This window comes from Xenopus laevis, chromosome 9_10L, assembly GCF_017654675.1.
Source record: "Xenopus laevis strain J_2021 chromosome 9_10L, Xenopus_laevis_v10.1, whole genome shotgun sequence".
Lineage (NCBI taxonomy): Eukaryota > Metazoa > Chordata > Amphibia > Anura > Pipidae > Xenopus > Xenopus laevis.
The window spans coordinates 93,484,443-93,509,901 of NC_054387.1; the positions used below are offsets into that span (position 1 = coordinate 93,484,443).

General features: G+C 34.0%; 1 protein-coding gene across 1 annotated transcript in view; it reads left to right on the plus strand.

Moving 5' to 3' along the window:
* The window catches only part of col3a1.L (collagen, type III, alpha 1 (Ehlers-Danlos syndrome type IV, autosomal dominant) L homeolog), a 67,152-nt gene that overhangs the window by 20,686 nt on the left and 21,007 nt on the right, over positions 1-25,459 (plus strand). The window contains exons 3-22 of the mRNA XM_041577250.1: positions 1,991-2,050; positions 4,927-5,037; positions 7,350-7,418; positions 11,005-11,067; positions 12,682-12,735; positions 15,415-15,468; positions 16,749-16,802; positions 17,458-17,511; positions 18,466-18,519; positions 18,966-19,010; positions 19,987-20,040; positions 20,921-20,965; positions 21,091-21,144; positions 21,472-21,570; positions 21,683-21,727; positions 22,933-23,031; positions 24,220-24,273; positions 24,366-24,473; positions 25,073-25,126; positions 25,229-25,327. Coding sequence (XP_041433184.1) covers positions 1,991-2,050; positions 4,927-5,037; positions 7,350-7,418; positions 11,005-11,067; positions 12,682-12,735; positions 15,415-15,468; positions 16,749-16,802; positions 17,458-17,511; positions 18,466-18,519; positions 18,966-19,010; positions 19,987-20,040; positions 20,921-20,965; positions 21,091-21,144; positions 21,472-21,570; positions 21,683-21,727; positions 22,933-23,031; positions 24,220-24,273; positions 24,366-24,473; positions 25,073-25,126; positions 25,229-25,327 — 1,329 coding nt within the window. The remainder of the gene's footprint in view (positions 1-1,990; positions 2,051-4,926; positions 5,038-7,349; positions 7,419-11,004; positions 11,068-12,681; positions 12,736-15,414; positions 15,469-16,748; positions 16,803-17,457; positions 17,512-18,465; positions 18,520-18,965; positions 19,011-19,986; positions 20,041-20,920; positions 20,966-21,090; positions 21,145-21,471; positions 21,571-21,682; positions 21,728-22,932; positions 23,032-24,219; positions 24,274-24,365; positions 24,474-25,072; positions 25,127-25,228; positions 25,328-25,459) is intronic.

The following is a 25,459-nucleotide window of genomic DNA, read 5'->3' on the forward strand; positions in this document are numbered from 1 at the left end:
CCTAAAATGATTACGTAGGCTCAGTCCGACCCCTGTCCATTTAATGTTATTGAAATACTGCAAAGAATTGTATGTAGGTTTGTTTTGCTGGTGACACTGGTCTTTAAAGGCCATGTTCACTTTTTCATTAACTTTTACTATGTTCAAATCCTTTTTTTTTCAGTAGGTCTTAATTTTTTACCTTCTACTGAATGTTTTCTTTACTGAGCAAGCTATCTGGTTGTTAGGGTCACTGACCTCAGCAACAAAAAATTAAATTTACTGTGAGGCTTCAGTTGTCTTAATTTGTATTGCTTATTTTTCTGTTAATGACTTCTACCATTCAATTTTTATTTCCATTTCAAAGCCTCTCACTGGTTGCTATGGTTATTAATTCCTAGCAGCCATCTGAACATTTAAATTTAAAGGAACAGTAAAACCAAAATATGCAAGTGATTTTAAGTAATTAAAATATAATGGTTAAAAATGTCTATTTGCTTCAGAAACATTACTATAGTTTATATAAATATGCTGCTGTGTAGCTATGATGGGGGCAGCCATTCAAGCATTGAATCCATTTGACTATTTATAGAGAAAAGTCACAGGTTACAAAGAAGACAAAAGATAAGCTGTGTATAATACAATGTGTTTAGTTCATACACAGGAAGATAAACAGGAGTCGAATGTCATTCATGGCTTTCAACATATCATATAAAACAGGACATTTGTTGCCAAGAAATACTTTATTTAAAGGTCCTGGATCAACAGATACAAATTTCAATTGTAAAAAAAAAAAATCAGTTTTTTGATGTTACTGGTTCTTTAAATAAATATAAACATTACAATTACAATTACAATTACTGCAAAAAAATATTTAAAAATAAACACCATTGTCCACACAATAGCAAAAGATAATTTTATAATGCAAAAAGCATGTGACATACTGCACTCAGAGTATTATTGTTGTAGGGGTAGTTCATCTTCATACCTCAGTCCCGATTTTGACAGGTCAGCCTGCAGTCCTGGATTGTTACTGAAATGTCCCGAATTTCTCTTTGATCTCCTGCACTAAACAGCCAGAAAAATATACAATATTTCTGAAATGTAATTAAATAAGAGGCCATTGGCAGAGAGCCCAGATTACTCAGCACCTGCACTAATGATAAATGGATATAAATGTATTTTCTCCTATTCTCCTATTAATATCCCAGTCTCTCATTCAAAACAGTGCATGGTTGCTAGGGAAATTTGGACCTTAGCAACCAGATTGTTCAAACTGCAACCCGGAGAGCTGCTGAATTAAAAGCTAAATCACTCAAAAACTACAAATAATAAAAAGTAATAGCCAATTACAATTTGTCTCAGAATATCACTCTGTACTTCATATTAAAACTTAAAGGTGAACAACTGTCTTCATTACATTCAATTATTTTGTCACTGAATACTTGCAGTGCAAAGGGTTAGCGTAAGTGATAGAGTAGAATATCAGTGGCATCTATATGAATAGAATTGTACAGAATTAAATGTAGTGAACTGGGAGGTATTAAGCAAGTAGTTTGTGTAAGTGATCAGCATTTTGCTAATTCTAAGGGGCATAGTTATTATGCTGTGTAAAATGAAATTTGCCATTTTGTTGACACCATTAGTGATGGGCGAATTTTTTCAGCAGGCGCAAATTCGCGGCGAATTCACGCAGTTTGCCGTCGGTGAGTAAATTTGTGAAACCGCTGCGAAAATTTGTCAAAAAAACTGGACGCCGGTGTCAAAAAAATGGACACCGGCGTCAAAAAAACGGGACGCCAGCACCATTTCGCAAATTTTTTGGCGAAACGCCCCAAATTCGCCCATCAATAAACACCATTTTTACGCTGTTTTTACATGCCGATGTATGGTGTATTATTCCACCGTTTTTTACACCACATTATAAATCTGCCCCTAAAATTCCTCTCTGATCCCAAAAGCAGTACTGTTACTGCAATAAGTACTAATATCGATTTGTTTTTTTCTATAGCCAACACCAAGTAGCCCAAATGGAGGAGGTACTGTAAACCGAGGCCCAAAAGGTGATCCAGTAAGTATATGAACATGCAATAATAATTATATTTTAAGCAGAATATTGGGAGCTTTATTTCAGTGACAATGGGAGAACCTTGCATTGAGAATCTGCTGAGGAACAGATTGTTTACGTAGTTTATTGTTCTCAAAAATGTCAAAACACAAGCCTGTTTTGTTCTAATTATATACAGTATATATTTATTTCAGCTACACCTTTTAGAAACTGCACTTATTTTTGTCTATTTACTTTGAAATCTATACCATTTAAGCGACACCAAGAGGATTATTTACTAAAATCTGAATTGATCTCATATTTTGTTAAAAAAAGACGACCAAACTCACATGCTGATTTTAGCTTATTTATTAATAAAAAAAATTGATTTCATAGGATCCTAGAAAAATGTAATAAAATCGAGTAAAAAATCAAATTGCTCTAATTTTTCAGACTTTTTTCCTGAACTGCTCAAATTTTCTGCCAAAACATGAACATGGCTTTTTACCTACAAACTGGCGGGAACACAACAGCTGCAGGATTATCTGTTGTGTTCCCGCCAGTTTGTAGGTATAAAGCCATGTTCATAATTGTTTTGGGCACTATGAAAAAGGCTGAGGAGTCAGCCGAAACGTTAGTCGTTTTATTAATTAATTCTTAATACATTTTTAAGACCTGAGAGTGCTGATCTTATTTTAAGTGTATGGAGAATGATCGTTGATCTTGCACCCAGGCAAATGGACAATTATTTGTCGAAAATGCCGGCTTCATGTGGATATTTATATATATATATATATATATATATATATATATATATATATATATATATATACCAATCAAGTCCTATCTGGTGCACTCGCAACTCCAAAATAGCAATAGCCTAGGTGCTGGCCAAAATTATCAATGCATACTTTACCAACAAACCGCACTCCAAGGTTTTTGATAGGTGAAAAAATTAAATGTAAATTGTATTTATTATATCATATATTTATATATATATATATATATATATATATATATATATATATATATATATATATATATATATATATATATATATATATATATAAAGACCAAAATCTGGTGCACACCTAACAATTGTTACTGCCTAGGTGCTGGTTATAATCAATCATAGATAAAGCAACAAGAACCGCACTCACAGGACTTTTGAAGGTGCAAAATCCAAAACATTTTTATTTCAACGTTTCGGCTATTCACTTAAGCCGTCATCAGGAAGTTTCACTTCCTGATGACGGCTTAAGTGAATAGCCGAAACGTTGAAATAAAAATTTTTTGGATTTTGCACCTTCAAAAGTCCTGTGAGTGCGGTTCTTGTTGCTTTATCTATATATATATATATATATATATATATATATATATATATATATATATATATATATATATCTACTCGGGTCGGCTTATACTCGAGTATATACGGTATATTAGTTTTCATAATTTTCATTAACATTGTTCATATACAGTATTTTATATATATATATATATATAAAATACTGTATATGAACAATGTTAATGAAAATTATGAAAACTAATATACCGTATATACTCGAGTATAAGCCAACCCGAGTATAAGCCGAAGTACCCAATTTTACCTACAAAAACTGGGAAAATGTATTGACTCGAGTATAAGCCTAGGGTGAGAAATGCATTTTAGGACATCTTCAGCAGAACACACACTCCTGATCCCCAAAAACCATTTTAAAAGTAGCCGAAAAATAATCGTACTAAAATGAAGTAAAACAATAAGGTTATCAAATCAATTAAGTGTCTGGAATTTCCCTACATTAAAAACAGGACATTTTTGCAATGTCCCTGTAACTTGGGACAGATTTCTATATTTCTTTACATATACATATATATATGCATGCAGTGTTGTACCATAAACAGATGAGCATCCAAGTGGGTTAAAGAAAACTGGTACATTTCACAAGTCTAAGCCAAGGCAGTTTGTCAGCAATGGAGAATGGGTCTCTTGTACACACACATTACACATATTTATGGTGCCTCAGTCTAGCTATGTATATCCGTCAGTCAAGAGATAGTGTGTGCCATACAGGGGCAGCAGTAATTAGGCATGGTACACGGCTCCTAACACAAAATGGAGGCTTTAAAGGAGAAAGAAAGGCTAGAGACACTTGGGGGTGCCAAACGTTAGGCATCCCCAAGTGATTGTGGCAACTTACCAAAAACCCATGGCCTATAGGTGTGAGCACCACAGAGAAAGCTAAGTTACTTCTGTCTTCGCGCAGCTGCGCATTTCCCTGTACTGGCGCATGCGCATTTGAACGAAAAAGCCGACTTTACAGTTAAAGTTCGGCTTTTCGTTCTAAGGCGGATGCGCAGCTGCATGAAGACGGAAGTACCGGTAGCTTTCTCCATGGTGCTCACTACTATAACCCTGGGCCGGTGCAGATTTCTCCTGCTAGGAGCACCGGCCCTGGGTTTTTGGTAATCACTTGGGGATGCATAACGTTTGGCACCCCCAAGTGTCTCCAGCCTTTCCTTCTCATTTAAAGCCTCCATTTTGTGTTAGGAGCTGTGTACCATGCCTACGGTAATTACTGCTGCCCCTGTATGTCACGTGACAGCTCCATTCACACACCATTTGTTCTCCTGAAGCGCAGCCTTTTGGTTTTGCGTACTGACTCGAGTATAAGCAGAGGTAGAGTTTCTCAGCACATTTTTGGTGCTGAAAAACTCGGCTTATACTCGAGTATATACGGTAAATACAATTTACTGGACTTGAATATAGTTGTACAGTATGAAACCTTATAGAAGAAATATACAAAAAGGAGCAATCCATAAATATATTCAAATTGTTAAATATAATGTAAACTTTGGAGAAAAGCTTCCAAACTAATACATTCTATTATTATCTATAGGGTACTCCTGGTATTCCTGGCAGAAATGGTGAGCCTGGAAGACCTGGTTCTCCTGGTTCCCCTGGCCCCCCTGGAGTTTGTGAAGGTTGTGCTGGCAATGGTAATGTTCCGGTAAGTTGCCTCTATTTTATCATTGTTTTTTCATCTCTCTATCTGATTATATTTATTATCAAATGATTCAAAGGATTTTAATCCATCGATCGAACGATTTTCCTTTGATCAAAAAAAGCTAGGAAAGCCTTTGGAGACCTTCCCCATAGGCTAACATTGATGCTCGGTAGGTTTTAGGTGGTGAAGTAGGTGGTCAAAGTTTTTTTTATAGAGACAGTACTTCGACTATCGAATGGTCGAATAGTCGAGAGATTTTTAGTTCGAATCGTTCGAGTCGAAGGTCGAAGTAGCCAATTCTATGGTCGAAGTAGCCAAAAAATACTTCGAAATTCAAAGTATTTTTTATTCTAATCCTTCACTCGAGCCAAGTAAATGTGCCCCTAAATAGTGTGGGGTTACTACTTTCTCTGTATTGGTTTAAAAAAAAAATTTAAATTTAATGTGACCATTTCCATAACTTCCAAACTAGCAGGATAAACTCATCAACATGGTCCTTATGGCAATCATAAAGTGGAGTGTTTACAATTATCATTAGTGCTTTAAATGTTTCAAGTTTTTTTTAACTCCCATAACTTCAAAATTCAAATAAAAAAAAAGACCAACCCGAAATTTATTAAAAAATCTGTATTTTTCTGCAGGTGAATACTGTAGGCCATATTCATTCGAATTCGAATCGAAGTGACATTGTATTTGATTGAATTCAATTCAAAGTTTTTAAAAAAAAAAACTTTGATATTTCTAATAGATTTCAAATAGACTCCAAATAGGTTCTAGGAGGTCCCCCATAGGCTAAAACAGCAATTTGGCAGGTTTTAGATGGTGAATGGTCAAAAGGTCGAAGAGACAGTACATAAATTTGGATATTCAAATTTTCTAATTTTTTTCAAATTGAATTTGGGCTATTCCCTAGTCGAAGTACACAAAAATAGCTTGAAATTCGAATTTTTTTACTTCGAATTTTCACTTCAACTCTCAGAAATATTTATACAATTAGCTAATAGGAGCTGTTGAAGTAACTTGTGGTGGATTGCAAAAAGTCTTGAGGTTAATGATAATACAAAACATCCAAGGGCTGAAAACTTGGAATGTTGTTCACCTTAAAATAAATTTTTAGTATGGCATGGAGCTAGAAATTTAGAGACCATTTGCAATTGGTCTTCACTTTTTATTTTCTGTATTTTATTTAATTATTTTGCTTCCTGTTCAGCAGCTCTCCAGTTTGAAAGTTCAGCAGGTATTTGCTGCTAAAGTCCTAATTGCCCTAGCAACCAGGCAGTGGTTTGAATGAGAGACTGGAATATGAATAGGAGAGGGACTAAATAGAAAGATTAGTAAAAAGTAGCTATAACAATAAAATTGTAGCCTCCTTGAGTAATTGTTTTTGGCTGCGCCCCCCACCACCTTTTTTAAATCAGAAGAGAGGCAAATAATTGAAAAACTATAAGAAATAAAAAGACCAACTTTAAAGATGCTTATAATCAACCATTCCAAAACATGCTAAAGTAAACTGAATGGTGAACCACCCCTCTAAGAGGGGTTCTTTATGAACTACAGGGCCGGGTGCAAATAGCAATAAATCAGGTGCAAGCTACCATGTTTGATGAGCTTTGCAAACATTGTGCACAAGTTGCTTTTTTAAAAAATCATTGGAGGTATGAATTCACAGTGCACTAATGCATGCCATAATTAAAGCGATGTTGCGGATCAATTTATTATGCCGTTAGTGTAAGGTTACCAAATCACTTGAAAATTCAGTGACACTGTAACAAATGTGTGTTGCACGTTGCACTGACTGCATTTCAATTGCATTGCAATCAGTGCTTCACTTCTGGCTGATTTTACTAGGGATCTAGTAACCCTACCTAAGTGTTCAGGTTTATTTATGTTATCAAGAGCAAATTATGACTATGCAGACTGATAACAGAAAGGCTAATTACAATGGTTCAAGATATGCATACAAGAGGTTGTTTGTTTTTTTTCGAAAAAACACGGAACAACCAGAGAGAGCAGAATAATTGATAGAATATCACCTGTGGATCCAAAATATCTGTGGATCCATAGTTCTATGTTGGGATGTATTGGATTTGTTTAAAGATGAACTATTAAAGGTGATATTTTATAAATTATTCTGCTCCCTCTGGTTGCTCCATGTTTTTTTAACAAATCTATACATGTGCACCTGTGGGGGACAGGCTACACGTGAAGCACAGGGAGAGCTGTTATGTTTGGGGTGTTTGCTCCCTCTAAATGGATTTGGCTGTTATTATACAATTTTCATTAAGTGTCCAATTGCTTTCCTGTCTTTGTTTCAGAATTATTCTCCTCAGTATGACTCCAAATCGGGATACTTTGATGGCAAATCTGGAGGAGGCGGAATGAGTGTACGCATTAGCTATTCTTCCTTGCATTATAATGCCATTGCCACTGCCAGTTTTCACCTGAGGGAGCCCAGAGGCCAGCGTCCTCTTGTGCCCCCTCCCTCCTACACGATCATGTGCATGCGCGTCCTTTCTGAAGTACCTATCACTTAGCACTCCGGAATAATGCTAATTACCAATGCAGCTGAGTGGCATGCCGCTGTTTAATTTATGCTGCCCTAGGCCCGGGTCTTTGCGGCCTCTCCACAAATCTGGGCCTGGCCATTGCATTATTATTTTTACAGAGCATGATTCAGTGCAAATGTGTGGCTTATATGTCAGGCTATTTATAACAACTCATCATAGGCACAGTACTGATCTAATTCCAAAGTCATATTCATGCAATTCATTGGTAGTGGAAAGTGATTTGTGAGCAAATAACATGCTTACATTTTTTTTTTTAAGAGCAGACAGACAAATTCAGCAACAAAAAAATTGTGTAAATTAGCTTTATCAGTTATGCAAGCCTAACCTTAGATATTTGCAGTACATAGCGAGATTAATTTTAATGGCTCTCTTAGTAGCTTATAATATTTCATTTCTAAATGGCAAAGATAGATGATAAATGATCAGAGTATGAACTCAACAGAAAACTTGATTACATTTAAATTTAATTTTGTTTTTTGTTTCTCCTACCTCTTTCATCCAAAGTAATCATCTCATGGTTTTAGTTCATAATTTTGCAATATTTTCCTTATTGTCATTTCAAAAACACATGTTTGGATTTTAAAAGATAGGAAAGAGAACAACAGCGAATGAGAGGCCCAATAAAGGATACTCTAATTATACAGCCATTTTCAGATATTGACATTTGGATAAGGTACATCTTCTAGATGCTATTATAAATTTGTATCCATTATTTATACAGTAATTAAAATTTACCAAGATTATTTATAATTAAGTCAGTCCCTGCCCCAGTGGAGTGTACAGTCAATATTCTTATTAGGGTCAACATTCTCAGGAACCTATTAACTTGCTGACAAATGAGCATCTGTTCTGCCATCAGTAATAGAAGTCTCGAGACTTTTTTGTTTTTCTCACTAAGTTTGCCCAGGAGCAGTAACCCATAGCAACCAATAAGAAGTTTGCTTTTAAACAGGTGACCAGTAAATCCTACTTGCTGATTGGCTGCTATGGATTACTGCTCCTGGGCAAACTTAGTGCCTTTTATTACATTACCCCTTTTGTCTCCTATCTGTAATCTAAGACTTCAGACTTATCCATCCTTATCAACTGCTTAGGACCATCCCCAAAATTTCAGAACTGCTGCTATATAAATGTGATCAAAATGGTAACATAGCTAGGGATGAGATCTAACTGGCATCACTTGTAAGAGAAATTCATTTGTGTAGACTAAAGTAACATTAATTGCAATGCAGCATTAGGGGGGCTTGCTGGTTCTTTAGACTTTTATGTTTACCAATTACCATTTGTAAAATAAGCTTGAAATGCATTTAACAAGTTTAACAAATGCTTTTTTGTGAGTGGCAGGAGAATCATCATTTTATCCATAGTAACTCACCTTCTTTAACATATTTCATCTCGTGCACGTTTTCTTTTTTATAAGTCATTGCATTAATTTACCAGAATGGATTATGGGGCGAATTTTCACGTGCAAAGGCTTCGCCACACTCAGCGCCACTTTGCCTGACGCAAATTTGCTACCACTATGCTAATTCACTTTGTTAGTACACTTATGCTTAGCTCAATTTGAATAGGGCAGGTACATATAGGCCATATAGACATCTTTATTAGAGATGCTGGTGTAAATGCTTGAAGTGGCATCTTATTATTACAAATGTCCAAGGAAGCTAAATAAAGACAAAAGAGATCCTCTAATGCCCCAGACATTAGCGCACCCTAAAACAAATGTGGCATGCCCCTCAAATGGCATACATGATGTCACTAACATAAGATTGAGGATGATGTAGCTTCACTTTATCAGTTCGCCAGGTCTAAGCTGGCGAAGGAAACTCTGGTGAAAGAGGTAAAGTTCTGCAAAATTCACACTTGTGATAGGGTGCAAAACTACGCTAGCGACTATCTCTTTTGCTAGCGAATTGTCCTCTACACCTGTTAGTAAATTGGCCAGTTCGCCCTTTAGTAAATCTTTACATATGTCTTGACATTATATTAATTTGATCAATCAGTCGGTTTTAGCCCAAAAAAAGCTATGTAAAGATATGTAAATATGTAAGACATACAGTACCTTGCAGTCTCAAAATGCAGAGTGTTAGGATTAAATTTGAGGGAACAGTTGAAAAATGCATACAAAGGAAATGCATGAATTTTGTGTCACTGACCATTTATGTGAAATATATAAAGATCTCCAGATGCATATTTCAGATATGAATTCATTTTCAGTTATCAAATAAAAACATACAATATTTTTATTTAGTTTTACAATAATGGCCAGAGTTGAAAAATAATAAAAAATATCCAACACAAGGTGCAGAGCACAGTACCAGTGGGTGCAATGTAGCTCTGTCCTTACTGCCTGCCATTGCAACCTGTGCTCATCACATCTGTTTTTCGGTATCTGAATGATGGAGGGGGGTACAAATGTCTATTGGATTTTATAGCACTGTTGTTTCTACAGATTAAAATTCTGTTTTCTTCTTAATATTCTATAGAATTCAAATTAAGGAATTAAATGCAGCATTTGCTCTCATATAACAGAATTTCCCTAGGGTGGAAATATGTAAAACCTGTATAGTAAAATTTGATCCGCATCTTACAATCTTGGCAGTGGACAATACTGAACTTTAAACACTCTAAGTTTAAATTTGAACATATACTTCTCTACAAATTTTAATAAACAGATTAGAGAAATGGATTATTTTGGGAAGATAAGCTTTTGAAATGGTAGGTAAGTAGGTTTCTTATGCAGAGAAGATACAGTGACACAAAAATACAGGAAAATTTGACTTTGCCTTTACTTTATTCAACTTAAACACATCAGTAAAGTGCTTATCTTCATATTAAATTAAAAATAAAGAAAGTTCTCCCTCACACATGAGACTGTAATTTTACTGCCTACCGCAGGGCCTCTCCCAGACTCTGGACCACCACCAGTTAGCACCCTGTTACTCACAGTTCAGAGATAACTTCTCTCCATCAGCCAGGCCACACAGCCTGCTTCCAAGCCAGCTTCATTGCTGCACTTTTCTTAACACTGCCTTTCTGCAGGCACAGGCATCCCATAGAATTTAACTTAAATGCACATTATGTGCTAAAATGGGAGCAATCCACTATGTGTTCTGTACTTTGCTCCCTGCTCTGCATATAGAAGTAGTGCTAAAGAGTATCTGTATTAAACTCATTCCTTTTATGATTACATAAGTCCTTCTGTAAAATATTATTGTTCAAACTTCCCTTTGAATACCAGGATTTCTTATGATACATTATGATCACTAAAATGAAATGAATGCACACCTCAACCAGTCACCAATCACCATCAAAAGGGAAGAGGGTGATGCATTTGATATGACCCTTTACAGAAAGTACATTCATATTTGCACAGAGTAACACATACATTTTTACTGTTTAGGGAGCCCCTGGACTTCCCGGACCCCCCGGCTCACCTGGTCAACCTGGTCAACCTGGTCAACAAGTAAGTGAAATATTCATACTTTTAAAATCCAGAGAAGATTTCTGATATTTGAAGTAAAGCATATCATTTGATTATAAAATAAAATAAATAATGCTTAAAATTTGCATCTCACTTTTGCAGTTAGAATATGGCATGCTATTATGTTTTTTCATTACAACTTAGAATACTTCAGTAAAATGATATTCTAGGGCTTTCTAAAATTACAACTGATAATATTCTGTAGAATTCAAATAGATAATGTAATAAAAGTCTCAGTTTTCACTAGGGTTGAAAACCAGCATTTGTTTAGTTTCCATGGGTTACTAAATCTGGTGAAAATGTTGCAACTTTTATTACACTATTCAATAAGGTATAAGCAATATGCAATTGTGCATAATGTCCCATATGTTTTTCTTGCCTTTGATGGGTACAAACCAATTGTGTATGTTATTTCTAATCAAAAGCAACCTTACTATAATATGTTATTAGAGAAATAAGACACCACTGAAACCAGTAATGTGTCCCATAAATGCACTGTCCAGTAACCCATGAAAAACAGTTTTGTGTGTTCAATTACCCTTGCACTAGAATTAGGCATAACTACCCCTGTATTTTGAGAATCACCTACATTTTTTTTCATATTCCTGGAAATATTTTGCTTTGTTCTGATCATCTGAAGCTAAAACGTTTGGCTAGTCAAGCAGAAATAACCAGCAAAACTATGCAGAACCAAACATGACAAATCATGATTTTTAAGTATTTAAAATGTCAAATAGTAGCAATATTAGATGTTTTTAAATAAACTCTTTAAAAGATATGATTATGGGGCAGATTTACTAAGGGTCGAATATCGAGGGTTAATTAACCCTCGATATTCGACTAGGAACTAAAATCGTTCGACTTCGAATATCGAAGTCGAACGATTTAGCGCTAATCCTTCGAATCGAACGATTCGAAGGATTTTAATACAACGATCGAAGGAATATCCTTCGATCAAAAAAAACACAGGCAAGCCTATGGGGACCTTCCCCATAGGCTAACATTGAGTTCGGTAGCTTTTAGCTGCCGAACTAGGGGGTCGAAGTTTTTCTTAAAGAGACAGTACTTCGACTATCGAATGGTCGAAAAGTCGAACGATTTTTAGTTCGAATCGTTCGATTCGTAGTCGAAGTCGTAGTCGAAGGTCGAACTAGCCCATTCGATGGTCGAAGTAGCCCAAAAAACACTTTGAAATTCGAAGTTTTTTTAATTCGAATCCTTCACTCGAGCTTTGTAAATGTGCCCCTTAATGTAGTAACTCCAGGATAAATGTGCCCTGTGTTGTGGATATGGTTTAATTACATTCCTGTCCTAAAGGAATTCCTTGCCTTTTTGCTGTGTCCAGGGAACAGGCTTTCTTTGGGGCTTCCTGAGCAGCACCCATAAGTATTGCATTAGAGAAAAGGAGAGATCTGCAAAAAAAAGCTGTCAGAACTTGGCACAAACAAAAAACAAAAAAAAACAATCTTATATCAGTTAAAGCTAGTGCTGCCATTAGAAGTTTTAGTATCATTTTAAGGAGCAACTGGGTCTCTCTGTGGCTGAACAAATTTGCTTATTTATCAATATTTTTAAAGTATCTTTCTTTGAAAACAGGGAAGTCATGGATATCAAGGATCTCCCGGTGAACCTGGACAGCCTGGCCCTCCAGTAAGTATTACTGAATTGAGTAATTAATATGCTATATGTAAAAACAGGCTGCTTAGCTATAAAAAAACTATATGATTTCAGAAAAAGTTTAAATACTTACAGTATCACGTGTCCTTTTACGTAAAATACAAATAATAGGAGCTTTAAAATGTTGGGTGTTTTCTTTAAAGTGGACCTGTCACCCAGACACAAAAAGCTGTATAATAAAAGTCCTTTTCAAATTAAACATGAAATCCAATTTCGATTTTTATTAAAGCATTCATAGCTGTTGTAAGCTCATTTAAAAATCTCAGCTGTCAATCAAATATTGTCTGCCCCTCCTCTATGCCCTGGGCATAGAGGCGGGGCAGACAATTACTTTCACTTTCCATTCAGCACTTCCTAGATGTCACTGCTCTCCTCACATTCCTCCGTTCTCTTCACCATTTAATTGTGTAGCCAGGGCATGGGGATGGACCTCAGGTCCCCCATTCTGGTGCACAAACAAGATTCTGAGATGATACAAGGCTTGTCTTAATAACAGTGTCCACAAAATGGCTGCTGCCTGCTTGCTATAATTATGAATTCCCAGACTGAAGGAAACAAGATTAGAATAATTTATATAGTGTAATTAAGGTTCATTTTGTTTGACTAATGTGAAAAAATAGGATTTTGAATATTTTTTTGGATGACAGGTCCCCTTTAAACAGAAGGTTCAATTGTTTAATATTAACTATCCCAGTATTACACTCATCTGATGTTTTGTGTGAAAGTCGTTTGTTAAGCAAAGTTATTAAACTAAAATTGTAATATGTAGCTTGTTTAGAGAGACACAATGGTTAAATGATGTTACTGTGCTACTTAGGAAAGCACCCCATTGTTTGGCCCGAATACTGGATTCTCCAATACTGGATCCTCCAAAAACATTTTGACCTAGTGGCATAACTAACATACTGTGCTGGGGGTGGGGTAAGCCATAAGGTCTATTGTAGCCCCTCTTACAAAAGAAGTTGATTAAGTTAAATGTACCTGGGGAGCTGCACTTGGTGGTAGAGTTGACATATACACCCAGTCAGTGATAATGCATGCCGGGCACTCTGAAGATTTATTTACAGGAGGGCTCAACCAATAATAGTTACACCACTGTTTTGACCAATAATAAATGAAATCCTAATTTGCATATTCAGATTATAAACTGTAAACAACAATTGCTACATTCAGTTGTCTAGAACTTTAAAATGACCTGACTTTAAGGGCCAGATTTGTCATAGTGTGGAATTAAGAGTTTCCCACAGTAAAACTACACCAGTTTCTATTCATTTCTATTTCAGTTATATTTATCAAATGATCAACTCGAACTTTCAACCACTGATGAAACAAAATCCCATAAAAACAAATATAGAGCAGTGGAGTTTTACTGTGAAGAGCTGTGATAATTCTACCCCCTAAGGATTCAGAAAAATCCTGAAACAAGTCCTGGGATTCAGCAGAATCCCAAAATGAATTCTGGATTCTCTTTATACCTATCTTTAATGGCTCCAGGGTATGAAGTTCCCCTTTGGTACACACATTGCAGTTACAGTAGCTTCTCAATCTTTTATGCCTTAATAAGAAGCACAACTTCCAGTCTATAGTGTCACTGAAATAATTCAGCTCAAAATTTTAAAGCTCCTTATATATGAAAGGCCTAAATTAACAAACTATGAACCTAGTTTGCAACAGTCTGTTAAAAGGAAAAGCCAAAACCCAATAAATTAGGCCATCATTCTTTACCATCCAATAGAAAACAACTAATATATATAACCATTGTATAAATTCCTACATTTGATTCACACTTAAACATATCATATCATTTTTACAGTTTTTAAAGCCAAGATGAAACAACAGCTTAACATTCTTTGCACTGCCATTTTGGATCAGGGATATAACTTTTACGTCAAAATTCTGCAGTTATGCTGAGTTTTGTGAATTCTGCAAAATACTAATGTAAAAACTGTTTAATGTAGTTAAACTGAAATACTACACTATATCTGCTCATTTCAGCCTCAGATATTCTCTCTTGCAACAATATAAAATATATAAAAATATACTTCTTCGATATTTTTGTAATTTTACATTGTGTGTTTTCCTTTTCTCTTTTTTATGACATCTAAAGTGATTACTCAACATAGCAATTACACTTTCAAAACTCATAGTTCTGGCTCACCATCTATTTCCAAATCAGTTACAAAATTCTGTGTGTTGTCTTGTGATTTACTTCACTTTTGCACTTAAGATCAACAATTTAATTTCTGTCTAAGTAAAATTGCCAAAACCTAAGTAAACACATAAACTGGCAACATTTACAACGTAATGACACTTTCCAAGTTCCAACAGCATGGCTTTCCTCACAGAAGATGATTAAGTTAAATTAAGTTTCTCTGCTATCAATTAGATTTTAAACTTTGTAAGGCAGGCCAGTTCTCTTTTCGTAGTCCTTCTAATACATTTAAACCCATGTTTAATATCCTACAAAGCAAAATGTTTTGTTGTTGCTTGTCCTTCAGACATTGGGATTTGTCCTTTCTTTTGTACATTATGTTCAATGAATACAATTTGTATAGATTGTTCAATATAAATAAAGGTATGCACACATAATAATATGTCATATGTTTGTTTCATTGTTTGTGTTTTTAATGTAACAATTACTATTCATTTTAGGGATCCCCCGGTCCCGTGGGACATATGGGGCCTGCTGGACCACCCGGAAAAGATGTGAGTATATCTATCTTTAAATTGAAGTTGCTTCCATTATCCAGCTTATAAAATACCCACATCTCTAGTACAATTCTATATGTAAAGATAGGATTATAAGAAAAGTTTTCTCTTGGAGAGGTGAATTTAACATTTAGTGGTTTATGTAACTATTACTATTGTTCATATTACATACAGTATACTATCTCTCTTTCTCTTTCTATCTCTCTCTCTGTCTCTCTCTCTCTCTCTCTCTCTCCCTCTCTCTCTCTCTCTCTCTCTCTCTCTATTATACTATATTTATACTACTATTTATAGTGTATATATATATATATATGTATATATATGTATATATATATATATATATATATATACACATATTTACAGTATAGCCTTATATACATATATATATATATACATATATATATATATATATATATATATATATATATATATATATATATATATATATATATATAAAAATGAAAAAAAAAATGATTGCATATAAAATGTAAAGTCAGCTGTCCATCTCTTCTAATGTTTCTGTTTTAGGTTTAGGATGCTTATTAACTTCTTCAGGTTCAATGATTATTTCAGAAAGATCAATCTTTATATACCGGTATATATAGGCTATAGCAACCAGCATTTAAAAGCAAATACCTTATTGTTTGCTATGGGTTGCTTATGGCACAGCAGAGTTTTCGTAGTCTCAGGGTGGGTAGGCAGAAAATAACATACATTCAACATCAAGCACAAATCTTTCACATGTATCTCTGTAGCTGAGCACAGCATTGGTGAAAACAAATCCTGTACCATATACTGTATATATTTTTTTTTTATTTAAAATTTTTATTGACTTTCATTAGAGATTAATAAAACTACACCATATGTTTTATTGTTATAATATGTACAAGGTATTCCATAATGTGAATAATTAATACAATGAATATGTCTGATTAATTACAGATTACAGGTCACACACTATTCCTAATATTACAAATATATTACAAACAAATGGCATTTTACAAAGTTCATGTATTAATATAGTTGCCCAGTAATATCTGTGGCTGTCAATGAATTACAATATTCATCCTTATCATATATATATAAATATATACAGTATAAGAGAATTGTTACCTAATCTCTGTCTTATCATAGTAAAACAATAATGTTTTATCCAAAATTCAGCCAGATCAACTGGACTTCTTTCTTTAACGGCTACAAAGATTAATGTCTGACATTGTTAAAATTATGGATATGTGTTCAAATAAATTAAGCTTAAATAATTTAATGTTCTTTAGGGAGAGAATGGACGTGCTGGAAGACCTGGAGAACGAGGTGTCGCTGGTGCTCTTGTGAGTAAATTACTTGCATATATCCAAAACATTGCCAGTATGAAGTTATATGCAAATACAGATGAAATACAATAGTTGTGAATTGCCTATGAGACATAACTTGGGTAGATATTTGGGCCTATATGAATGCTTGGCGAACTCTTCTCAAGATGCTGTAGCATTCCAACTTCAGCTTGGATTTATAAGGGCAATTGAACTGGTTTCTCCAAGGGACTGAGGATTTTTCTATTACAATTAGCTTCAATTATGAAAATATAGTCATTCCTTCTTGTCTTTTTGCTTTTTTGCTTTCTTACTCCTTTCTTTTATAAGTTAGCTGTATTTATTATTCTTTCATTTAATTTTTTAATTTTGTATAATACCATAACAGTGACAAATAATCGTTGGTCTTTTCAAAAACAAATAGAGCTATAAGTTACAAAAAAGACATATGCTTAGTTATGTCATCAGTTATAATGAGTGGTCTGTGATGTCATCTGTGTTACATGGATCATTTAATCTTCCGTATTATTAAAACACAATTATTAATAGTCCACCAGCATCTGCATTTATCCAATGTATACAATGACCATTATTGTTTTAATGATTTGCCATTTGTGACATATCTGTTTATTTGTGTTAATATACAAAAGTATTCTTTTTTCTTTACTTTTAGGGTGCAAGAGGACCCCCTGGCATGGCTGGATTCCCTGGTATTAAGGGGCACAGAGTAAGTGTAAAATAGATATGGGGTATGTCTCAGTGTAGTAACCTTAACTCATGGCTGTGCTAACAGCTTACACTAGATGCCCCTTTAATTGCACTCAATTGTAATTCAAACAAGTAGAAAGCGTTTAGAATTATTTTGTCACATATCCACATAACAACTAAACATAGCGGCTACAAAATGTTGAGAATTACTACTGGTGTCAGCTCTATATGTGGCCCAGTTAGCTCAAGTGCTCCATTAAGATATTTGCATTTCATCATCTTTTAAATATATTTTGGTCCTCACACGACATATGCAAATAATTGACACATGTAAAATGCTAAGGTTTAAGAAATATTACTGCCTTATTAAAAATAAACTGTTACAATACTTACTTGTGCAACTATTAGCCCAGAGATTGACACTGACACTAACTCTGGTACTATTTTTAGAAACAATATTTATTTTACCTTTAACAGTAACAGGGCCACTTTAAGGCACTGGCGGGCCCAGACCTAGCCTGACTGTACCCACACATTAGAATGGTCTGCTAGAAAATCCATATACTGATTACATGGTGCATTCAAAGTTCCTTTCAGTATCAGCACAATTTTAAGTGCTTTATTATTATTATTATTATTATTATTATTATTATAAATATAGTATAGAGTATTATTACATTATTATAGTTATTAAGACAATATGTATAAATCAGAAAAAGTAGATAAATAGTATGATAGAGCTTCTCCTGCTAAATAAAATCAGGCCATTTCTAGGAAATGCTTCATTCAAAAGTTATTGCCCTGCCTTAGGCCCTGAGCAAATGTCCTTTCTGCTCTAATGTGTCCCTAATCCTTGTAAATTGTGATTATTATGTGCTTTATAATATTATGATGTATGAACTTTTTTTTATTTATTTAAGGCTAATCTGATATGTGATTTTAATTTCTCCCTCTTTTTAATGTCATTCCCCAGGGGTTTGATGGAAAAGATGGTGCAAAGGGCGATACTGGTGCTCCTGGTCTACGGGTAAATACACCTCCATACTGTGATTGATTGCACTTAAATCTAACCAAAACATTTAGTTATTGAATTCAAATATATATATTTGATCAATGTCTCGGTCCTCACCAGGGACCTTTATCAAGATACATTAACAAATTAGTGAAAGCATTTTATGGACTCACCCACCACCAAAAAGTGGTTTCCTGGTAGGTGAGAAACGAAACATTGATCAAATAAATAGATTGTATTTTTTAAGATAAATCCTGATTTGCATCAGCTTTTTTTACAAGTAGATATCCAGTTACAGAACTGCACCTAAGCCTTCCAAAGCGCGCATATATATATATATATATATATATATATATATATATATATATATATATATATATACAATCTTCAGTATCTGTTGTTACTGAATGTTATGAATGTCTGACATCTAAAGTAATTAAATTACTTCTTTTCTTGATTAGGGTGAATCTGGCAGTCCTGGAGACAATGGCACACCTGGCCCATCGGTAATAATATGCTTTAAGTTTCAATTTGTGGAACTGAAAGAAACAGATATATTTGTGTGATATGTTCAAAAAAGCAATTTATCAAAGTCCAAATTTATCTCAACATTTTCCACTACAAATGCCGCTAATCAAATCCGCTCGGGCTTTTTACGCTTATTCATTATTATATTTTCCCAAAAATTTGCTTTGCAGGAAAAAATCTGATTTTCAAGATTTTTTCAGATTTTTTCATCCAATTTTCACGATTTTTTTCGGAATTTTCACCCAAAAACTCAGAAAACTTTGGGGTATTGCACAAAACCCAGCACACATCAAAAAATCATTGGGACCTCTCCCATTGACTTATATGCAACCTCGACAGGTCTGAGATGCCAGATTTTCAGATTCTGACTTTTCCATCCTCGGGTTTTAATAAATTCTGAAAAATTTGTGATTTTTTTCAAAAGTCTGATTTCATTAAAAAAAAACACAAATTTTTCGTGATTTTTGCATTCAGAGTTTAGTAAATAACCCCCTAATAGTCAAATATACATAAAGAATTCAAAACATGGGCTGTGGCAAGCATCAAACTACACTGTTTGATCATAAAGACGGGAAACATAATATAACTTTAAAATTAGAACAGCATTTAATACAGTATCATAGGCAATGTACAAAACTATGGTGGATAAAATACAGTACTGCAATTTTAGAAATTAGATTTTGGTTTCCAAGAGTTTGTAGCAACATATAACATCAAGAGCCTATAGAGGTGGGACATCATACTGTACAATATAGAAAATATCTTTCAAAAAACAGTTGACAGTATTTTTTTGTATTGATAAATGGGGAAAATAATTAACTTTTGGGAATCCTAATGGATTCCCTAGTGCAGTGGAACTCACCAGCATATTTATCCTTTTAGTTATGACTGTAGAGATCTAACTAAAACAATATATATATATAGTTTTCAAATTATTGTTTTATTGCATTTCAGGGTCCAAGGGGACAAGCTGGTGAGAGAGGTCGACCTGGAGGTCCAGGACCAGCTGTAAGTATTCTCACAGAGCACTGTATCCTTGATTATTTTTTTCTTTTGAGTAGCTTGACACTTAGGGGCAAATTTACTAAAGGGTGAAGTGACTAACACTGGCGAAAATTCGCCAGCATGACCTCATTTCGGTACTTCGCAGATTTACTAACGCTCGCAGGCATAACTGCTCTAGCGAAAGAGACTGACGCTGGCGCTCATTTGCATTCAATCGGCAGACAAAGTAGCCCTCGGACGAAGGGACGTTACCTCTTGAAATTCTACATTTGGAAATTGTTCACCACATAGCAATTAGCTCGCAAACACATTATCTCTAATATCCTTTCTGTTGTATTTTTTGATTGGCCCATGACTGATACAGACTGATACAGTACCTACCACTTCTTCAGTATATGATTAAGGACTTTCAAATTTGTTTAATAAATAGAACATATGCCACTTTTAATGCCAGCAACAATATTTTTTATGCTAATAGTAAAATTTAATTTTGTATCAGTAGGTTTTAGGTGCACTTCATTTCAGTAATATGTAAGTTTATTCTGCCAAAAAAGATGTCTAAAATAATCTTACATATTTTCCAATATATATATATGTTCAGATTATCATATCAAAAATTATAGAAATCTGACTGCCAGCATTATTTTTTGATATTCTTGTTGTGTCCATTATTTTTAGGAGAATAATAATAATAATAATAAAACATAATAAATATGGAGAAGCAAAATAGAAAAGGACCATTAATGTGTACAGGTGACCCTGCATCCTTTTATCCAATTACCTTTTAGTGGGTCTACCAAATGTACAGCACTTGTGAAACAACAAAGAAGTTAATATTATACATTTCTGAATCTTGTTCTCTGAATTATTTCTATTTTTTAAGGGTGCCCGCGGTAATGATGGAGCCCCAGGTTCTTCCGGACAACCTGTAAGAGTCTTTTGTTTCTTTACATTTTTGTTGCAGTTAAAATTACATATGGTTTAGTCACAATCATGCAAAAGTATGTGTATATATATATATTTTTTTTTTTTTGTTTTTTTTGTTCTATTTAGGGACCTCCTGGCCCCCCTGGAAGTTCAGGTTTCCCTGGCAGCACTGGACCAAAGGTATTTACTTCAAAACATTCCTTTAATATTATTTGAATGTGTCAAAATTGCTTGTATTTAGATCTTTCTATTCCAAACAAATAACCACTATATTTAAAAGAGGGTTAGAAATCATGTCACTGTTTTTGTTTTATTTTAACAATGTTTTTTCTATTGAATGTGTTTTTTTGTTTATTTAATACATTATGGTATTGATTTGAGTACTCAAATAGTACCCCAAAGGTGTATTATGTGTATTGCTCCCATTTTTTAAAAATATAAAATATATGTACTGACAAAAAGAAAGTATTTTCTTTAAAAAAAAACATTAATGTATTTAAATCTTAGGGTGAAGCTGGACCTCCAGGTTCTCGAGGCTCAGACGGTTCTCCTGGTGGTAGAGGTGAACCAGGACCCCAAGGTCCAGCTGGTTCGACAGGCTCTGCTGTAAATATATTTCATATTACATAATTTTGTTTAATCTCACTGGTTATATGTGGTGCAGAAATATAGAATAATTTGGATGTAATTCTAATAATAAATGTCCCTGTTTATATAGGGTCCTCCTGGTAGAGACGGAAATCCAGGCAACAAAGGAGAAGTGGTAAATATTTTTTTTTTTGGGGAGAGGGAATCATCAATTATTTAAATATACTTTTCTTTCTGCCTCCTTAGTTCAATAGTAAGTTAAACAGTATACTTTTTGTTTGCAAGGGGTTAATGATCTGAAAATGTTTTTGTGCATACAGACAATGTAATATTACAGAAATATAAAAATCTGCATACAAACCTCAAAATTTACAATACTACATTGTATACAAAATAAACCAATAAGTCTCCTTTCAACTTCAACATCATACTCTTATGAAACCATTCATTGCAATACTAAATTACTGTTTGTTAGTGTCTTGACTCAGTTCAGTACTAAGTATAGTATTGTACACTGTGATTTGGGATTATACTTAAAGCAGTTGTGGACCCCCAGACCTCTGAAAATTCTCAAGAGACCATGCAGGACTGTCAGCAGAGGATCAATTTATTGTCTTTCTCACCCAAAATGATTTTCCAACTTTACTGATCAATATTTGCTGTCCTTTTGGCCACACATACAGACAGGTCAATATTATGCCAAACTAGTCAAGGGTTGGCAGACAATGACTGTCACTTCAAAGCCAGCTTGAACATAGCACATTAAAAAAAAAGCTTCATAATATTAACTTGTATTATTTCCTTAAAATTAATATTATTAATTATTTTTATACCTTTAATAGAAACATGTACTATATGTAGGCATTTTATACCTTAAATTTGCTGTTCCTTTAAAAAATAAAATAATATAAAAAAGCTGATTACATGACCTGTTTTCTTCAACAACTTCCCCTTCACGACTTCACAAGAAAATTATTTTTCATTTCTATTCTCTCCAACCATGAGAACATTTGATATTATTTGTGAAGTTTGCCTAATGCCAATGTATGGTTTTTACCTCTGTAACAAACCAGTACTATATACCCAGTTTGACAGATTCAACTTGCACAACTATGCAATGTCTGTAAAAAATCTGGTAATTTATATAGTGACTCTTCATAATAGAACATTTTACTGTGAAAAGCTTGTCTACAATTTAAGATAACTGTCCATTTGAAATGATGGTAGCTTAATCACTGATTTTGGAAATTCCATAAAAAATTGTTTATATACAATATTATAATGTCTAAAATTATTAAGTAGTATTAAGTAGTAAGCTTTAGCTATAAGCATGTGCTTGTATAGTATCTCAAATTATGTTGTGATATTTTTTATTACCAGGGTCCCGGTGGTATACCTGGTGCTCCTGGACTGGCTGGTGCTCGTGGTCCACCTGGCCCAACCGGCACAAATGGAGCTCCTGGTTTAAGAGGTGGTCCGGTAAGTAGTAAAATGTAAAAATGAAACTACGAGGCCTCAACTTACTATACTTAACCTGCACGTTATTTAAAATATGCATTCAATTATTTTGCAACTAGATAAAAAATGAAATCAGTATACAAACAACTGCAGTTCGAATCAGCAACAGCAAATCATTTATTTCATTAAATTCATTACATTGGCGCAGGCAAAGTGGAAAGCAATGGCCATGATCACTGAATCCAGGATTCGGTTCGGGATTCGGCCAGGATTCAGCCTTTATCAGCAGGATTCGGATCAGCATATGCAAATTAGGGACGGGGAGGGAAATTGAGTGACTTTTTGTCACAAAACAAGGAAGTAAAAAAATGTTCCCCTTCCCACGCCTAATTCGCATATGCAAATTAGGATTCGGTTCGGCTGAATCTTTCACGAAGGATTCAGGTGTTCATTCAAATCCAAATTAGTGGATTCGGTGCATACCTAGTATAAATAACCTAACCACCATTAATTCTCTTGGTTAAGATACCTTCATCAGATGACGATAAAATGAACTGGGTAAATTTTTACTTGCAAATCTGCATTCTACCTCCCTAAGTTGCCAACAATGTGTATTTAATATTTATTTAAATATAAATATATTATATATAATATTATATATATAATATATATATAATAATGTATAATATATAATAATTATATAATATATAATATTATATAATATTTATATACCTGTATATATATATTTTTTTTTTTTACAAAATTGCCATCACTAGAGTACGCTTGATATCAGCATATTAAAAAAAATTAAAACTTACTTGTTTACAGTTTCTTTTTAAAGATGACACCATTCTCTGATTCTCTGAACTTACTCTTATAAATGTCTTAAAAACATTTGAATTCCATAACACATTGTCATGAGTTAACTAATTAATATATAATGACCGTTTTCCCATATATTACATTAAATATAAACTGGCCAACTACAGTATGTCATTTCTGGCCATTCTTACACTCTTTATATTTGATTAATATAGAATCTCAACATTATTTTTAGTTTGGTCTTAAGCTGTACCTGTAGAAATATAAATTACCAAATGGTGTTACTTTTTATTGAAGAATCATTACATGGATCATATATAACATATCATATACTAAGTGTATTTGAATTTATACATTCAATAAAAATACATATACCGTTTTATTTAGGGAGACAATGGCAAAGATGGGTCAAAAGGAGAACCTGGACAAAGAGGAGAAAGAGTAAGTAATCAAGAACAATTTTGATATCTTGATTTGTATTTTTGCACCAAATGTAACCACTTATGTAATTACGTATATGTAATAAATCATAGGGTGAAGCTGGACCTCCAGGTGCATCTGGACCAGCTGGTGAAGAAGGCAAAAAAGGAACTAATGGTGAACCAGGTACTAATGGTGTACCAGGAACTCCAGGAGAGAGAGTAAGTAAAAAAATACCACTTTAGTTTTACTACAAGGGGATCTAATTTTTTGTTTAGTGTGTTTCATGTAACAAAAAAGGAGTGGATTTCAATGGAAAATGAATCGGTATAATTTTTTGCAATGTCTCTGAAAATCAACCATTTATATAATTAAAATGGTACAAAAAAATGAATTGATATGTACTGTATAACACAGTCTTATATCAAGATATACTAACCCTAGACTTCAGAATTCATAACCATTTTAACTCACATTTTTAGCATGGCAGCTTTATGGGAGCAGCCCACTATTGCCTATAGCCTCCAGTTGTAGACTTCCTGTAAATTCCAGTGGTGGAGTTGAGAAGGAGGGGGCAAAGGATTGTGTCTAAGACTGTTATAGGTATTATTTATATGTGTCCACATATGTTCATATATGTCTCTGAGACAACATCTTTTGACAGTGGTTTTGTATTTTATTAAATTTTTTTGGAATTTTGTATGTTTAATCAGTTATCCTTAGCAATGAAGTTACTGTAAACAGTAAAATAATGAAAACATTTTAATTTTAAAATCTCTTCATTAGTATTTCAACTTCACATTAACTTTTTGTTTTCAAGGGCACCCCAGGTTTTCGAGGACCCCCTGGAAGCAATGGAATTCCAGGTGAAAAGGTGTGTATTGCCTTAGTTGTAGTGGAACATGCCAATGTTTTTATCACCTTTATGCTTCAAGTGAACTTTAGTTATAATTGTTTTCATACTTAATTTTTTTAGGGGCCTCCTGGAGATCGAGGAGGTCCTGGCAGCCCTGGTCCTAGAGGAAATGCTGGTGAACCTGGAAGAGATGGGGGATCTGGTTTACCTGGTATGAGGGTAAGATATATTTTTACTAATGATGTTTCTTTTACTTTTAGTAGGTGCTTCTTAAATCTACATTACACATCAAATAAAATGTACTGTATGTTGTCCAGTCAGTCAATCATATTATCTTAATGCAATATTTTT